We start from the raw sequence: 5,024 nt of genomic DNA, 5'->3' as shown, positions 1-5,024 counted from the left end.
TTTGTGGCAACGTTCTGAGTGCTTAGGATGGTAATAAGGTAATTAGTGCTAAGCCCTAGGATGGTTATAAGTTCTAAATAAGTTCTAGGATGGTTCTTCTAAGTCTAGGATGGTTCTGAGTTCTAGGATGGTTCTAAGTTCTAGGATGGTAGTAAGTTCTTAATTATAACCATCATTAATCCCAGACGTTTGTTCAATAATTGTTCAATTATCACAACATAATCAAATAAATGTTAATCAATGGACGGCAGGTACGCGCGGCCTGCGGTGATCGGCGCGGTGTTGGCCCGCTGCCGCGCCCTGCCGGGGCCCGGCCTGCATCACGTCATCACTCACGGTTAGATGTCATTATTATTGATATCTGAAATCTATATCAGATATCATATTATAATATAATATTATAATATTATATTATTATTATTAGTATAATCATTGTTATCTACGTTATCATTATTGTTATTATTGTTGGTATTGGCGTTATCATTATTATTGCTACCTGCATTGTCATTATTATTATTAGAGTATCATTATTATTGCTATCAGCGTTATTATTATTATTATTATAATCATAGTTATCTACGTTATCATTATTGTTATTATTCTTGCTATCGGCGTTATCATTATTATTGCTACCTGCATTGTCATTATTATTATTAGAGTATCATTATTATTGCTATTGCATTCATTACCATCATCACTGTCATCAGTCCAATAATTATCATTATATATATTTTAAGCTTCATCACTGTCAGTACCCTATCAGTGAAATTATCATTAGCATTATTTATAATTTCAGTATCATTATTATTATTATTATTATTATTATTATTAGCCAATATGTTTACGAGAAATATTTTGTCCGTAGTTTGGTTTAGGATGAAATGGCTATTAAAGAGCATGTCAGTTTATTGTATGAAATTTTTATAGACGTTCATGGGTTATAGCACGTTTTTTCTGACTCAAAATGATTGTTTTTTAATTTTGGAATATATTTTTAAGGGACATTTGTTTTCCATGTCTAAATGGGTGCTTTACGTATGAGGAAGGTTTTTTTTTTTTTTGTTACCGGATTATTATTTTCCGTATTTAATTGCTTGTTTGATGTATATGAATGGTTGTTTTCCATATAAAATTGTTTTCCTTTATGAGAGGGTTTTTTCGTATTAGAATATTGTTTTCGCTGTGCATGTGTAGGGTTTCCATATTTGGAAACTTAGTAGGCATTTCATATAAAATTATCGAACTATCGATTGATTAAGAATTAAAATTTATCCAGCCTATGCATTAGAAATGATGAAATGAGACGAAAAATCTTCATTTATTCTATTTTGTTAACAAAATTATCTGGTTACAGATTGTGAAGAAGGAAACGGCAAGGAAGAAAAATTTTCACCCATCCCTCCTTCTGAAGACCAAATTCCCACCACTGCTAAGGAAGTTGAACCAATTCATCCTGACCAAAAATTGGATGAAAAACTCACTCAAGATACTGCGATGGATGTCAAGATGGAAGCCATGGATGTGGATGAAGTGAAGAATCTAACGCACGATTCCACCCAAGAAAATTACAACAAAAACGTTGATGAAAAAACTGTTGTTCCCGCGGTTGTCTGCAACGCTGGGGTTGTTAAACTCCTCAGATTCCGGCCTCTTGTTTGCTCATCTACTGGAATTTGTGGTAGAAAAAACGTAGAAATCGGGGATATATTCATTCCCAAAGATGGAAATTGCAAAAAATCTAGGGAAATTGATGGAAATTTAAAAAATTCCGGCAAAAAATCTACGGAAATTAACGAAGATTTCAAAAATTTGCAAGAAGAGCGCAAGGATTACCAAGGATCAGCTGGAGGAGGTGAACGTGATGGAGAAGTTACTGGTGGAGATGGTGGAGGTCTGGTGGAGGCTGTAGCTCCTGGTGAAGAAGTTCTTATGATGGACACCGGCAGCGTAGCTTTGTCTGCTCGGCAGGACATACGTATCAGGTGACGTAGACATCTGACTTTCAATTGCCTGTGGAAAATTTTTTTGACCTGTGAAAAAATTTTCTCACCCGTGAATAATTTTTTTGGAATGCTGAATAATTTTTTTTACCGCTGAATCATTTTTTTGAACTGTGAATAATTTTTTTACTGCTGAATCATTTTTTTGAACTGTGAATAATTTTTTTACCGCTGAATCATTNTCCGTCTGTCCGTGACCTCAAGTTTTCGTCGACGAGAAAATGCGCTCTCTGTCACTCACTGCAGTGAGAACTGAGTTACATTTTTTGACCTTTGACCCTTTTTTCTTGAATTTTGACTCTTTTTTTACCTTTGTGACTCACAGTTTTTTTTTTATCTGTGAATCATTTTTCTACTATTGACTCCTTTTCACATTTCTCATAATTTTTTCGACCTACTTTAAGTTTTTTCGCTCTTCGATCTTTTTTTAAACCCTATGTTCATTTTTGGCCCTTTGATCTTTTTTGGACCATTTAATCTTTTTTGTGACTCTTCAAATCTTATTGGACCCCTTCTTCCTTTCTGGACCCTTTAATTTGTTTAAAACTGTTCTCTGAGACAGCCCTCGAAACCTTTTATCACCTCCTACGACCTGCACCTTTTTTTTAATATCACCTCCCACAAATGTCGCAACCCTTTATTTCGACGAGAAACCATAACTTTTAGACCTTAAACGTTGTTTTCTCAATTACTCTTTCTTCATGTATCTACCTCACATGTAAAAAGACCTTGTGACATATAACGAATAAGTGTTAGTTTCCAGTGAATAATGTCGTGATATTTTGTATATAAGACTGGCGACTCGTTCAAATATTTGTTTAACTCTAAGTATCTGACTAATCTTGAAGCAACTGAAATTTTGCTATTTTCAAATCATGTCAGATTTTGTTATACATGCAATTTTTTCATCATTTCGCCAAACATTTGTTTGAATTGTATCGTAATTTGTATTGTAACGTTAATTGTAACGTTTGTTATTGCTTTTTATTTCAGGCACGAGCTTTGCTGCAATATTTTTTTGAACTGTGAATAATTTTTTTACCGCTGAATCATTTTTTTGAACTGTGAATAATTTTTTTACCGCTGAATCATTTTTTTGAACTGTGAGTAATTTTTTTACCGCTGAATCATTTTTTGAACTGTGAATAATTTTTTTAACCGAATCATTTTTTTTGAACTGTGAATCATTTTGTTACCTTTAACCCCTTTTTTACCTGTGAATAATTTTTTGACAATTGATTGTAACGTGAATTTGTGTGAATTGTAACATTTGTTACTGTTTTTTATTTCAGGCACGAGCTTTGCTGCAACGACTCCTTACGTCAGCTGCTGACTGTACACAGCCTGCCACACCAGCCTGCCTTTTGAGTCTGACTGTACACAGCCTGCCTTCTGAGTCTGACTGTACACAGCCTGCCTTCTGAACCTGATTGTACACAACCTTCCTTCTGAGCCTGACTGTACACAACCTTCCTTCTGAGCCTGACTGTACACAGCCTGCCTTCTGAGCCTGACTGTACACAGCCTGCCTTCTGAGCCTGACTGTACACAGCATGCCTTCTGAGTCTGACTGTACACAGCCTGCCTTCTGAGCCTGACTGTACACAGCCTGCCTTCTGAGCCTGACTGTACACAGCCTGCCTTCTGAGCCTGACTGTACACAACTGTGTAAACTGCTATTGAGTACAGTCGTGTGCAGCTACGTTACAGTCACCATGAAATGTCATCGCTGACAGTTTGCTCTATCATCTACACCCGAAATTTCTTTACCGTTCCTTACTCAAATTCTTTCATTGTATAAACGTCGTTTCATTTGTTAATTTTTCGTGTGTGTACATACTTTTTTCTCCTAATCTCAATTTTTTCTATCTTGAATTTTCCACGCGTACGAACTTTTTTTTCTAGCGCTTTTCCCAGTATTTTCTAGGTTTCATTCGTCAATCTATTTGACAAACTCGTATTTTCTCATAGTTTTCACTTCAACTTGAGAAATTTATTTTCTCATAGTTTCCGCTTCAACTTGAGAAATAATATTGAGAAATTTATTTTCTCATAGTTTTCACTTCAACTTAAGAAATAATATTGAGAAATTTATTTTCTCATATTTTCCGCTTCAACTTGAGAAGAAATTTTGAGAAATTTGATTTCATTTGCGCTACCTGCAAATTTAGGAGCAAAGTTACCATTGTAAAATATTTTTGCCTATAAATTATCTCTATATCGCTAATTATGCAAATATTGCATAGTGATGAATTATCTTACGAAAAGCATATTTGTTATATTATACAAACAACCTCTCGTTCATGAATGTTCATCACCGAGCAGGTTTGTAAATTACCTGGCGTATTTATAACACATTTCTAGCAATTCTCCAATTCAATATATTTCTTGCAACGTTCTCTATTATCATTTATGTTCTCTATTATAATTTATCATGATTTCCTTGTAGGCGCTTGAGGATTAAAAACACGCTGACTAGGTTTATGATGAGGTTAATGGAAAAAAAGGATTCTAGATACTATTATTTTATTTTAGACAAAAATCTTGAGATGTTTGATAGGTAATGGAAATCACTGTGAAAGTGACAATTTATGAAACAATTGCCTTCACAATACTTGTGTAATTCATGTAGCTCCATTGTCATATCTGGTTACGGAGATTTTTAATTTCATTGTCGTAATATATATTTGAAGTTAAATTAAAAAGAATGTGAATGTTGGAAAATAAGCAAACCCCCACAACAGAGCAATTAAATTCCCCCTAATGCGGATTGAAAATTTCCTTAAATTAGGAACTGGCAATTCCCCAGAACCGGTGAATTAATATGCCCCACAATGAGGAATTGAAATTCCCCACAATGGGGGAATAGAAAATTCCCCACTTTGGGGGAATAGAAACAATCCCCACAATGGGAGAACTGGGGATTTCCCACAATGGGGGGATTGAAAATTCCCCACAATGGGGGAATAAAAAATTCCCTACAATGAGGGAATAGAAAATTCCTCACAATGGGGGAATAGAAAA

General features: G+C 34.7%; 1 protein-coding gene across 1 annotated transcript; it reads left to right on the top strand.

Annotated features, from left to right (window-relative positions):
• Positions 1–240: 240 nt before the first annotated feature.
• Positions 241–3,987, top strand: LOC108668882. The gene is made up of 3 exons (XM_018156141.2): positions 241–337; positions 1,355–1,982; positions 3,293–3,987. Exons 1-3 carry the CDS (start codon positions 241–243, stop codon positions 3,366–3,368), a joined length of 801 nt encoding a protein of 266 aa, XP_018011630.1. The 3' UTR covers positions 3,369–3,987.
• Positions 3,988–5,024: the final 1,037 nt, after the last annotated feature.

Source organism: Hyalella azteca, unplaced genomic scaffold (genome assembly GCF_000764305.2).
Source record: "Hyalella azteca isolate HAZT.00-mixed unplaced genomic scaffold, Hazt_2.0.2 contig12686, whole genome shotgun sequence".
NCBI classification, from domain to species: domain Eukaryota; kingdom Metazoa; phylum Arthropoda; class Malacostraca; order Amphipoda; family Hyalellidae; genus Hyalella; species Hyalella azteca.
The sequence above is the reverse complement of the archived record's forward strand: the minus strand, read 5'-3'. Positions and strand labels throughout refer to the sequence as shown.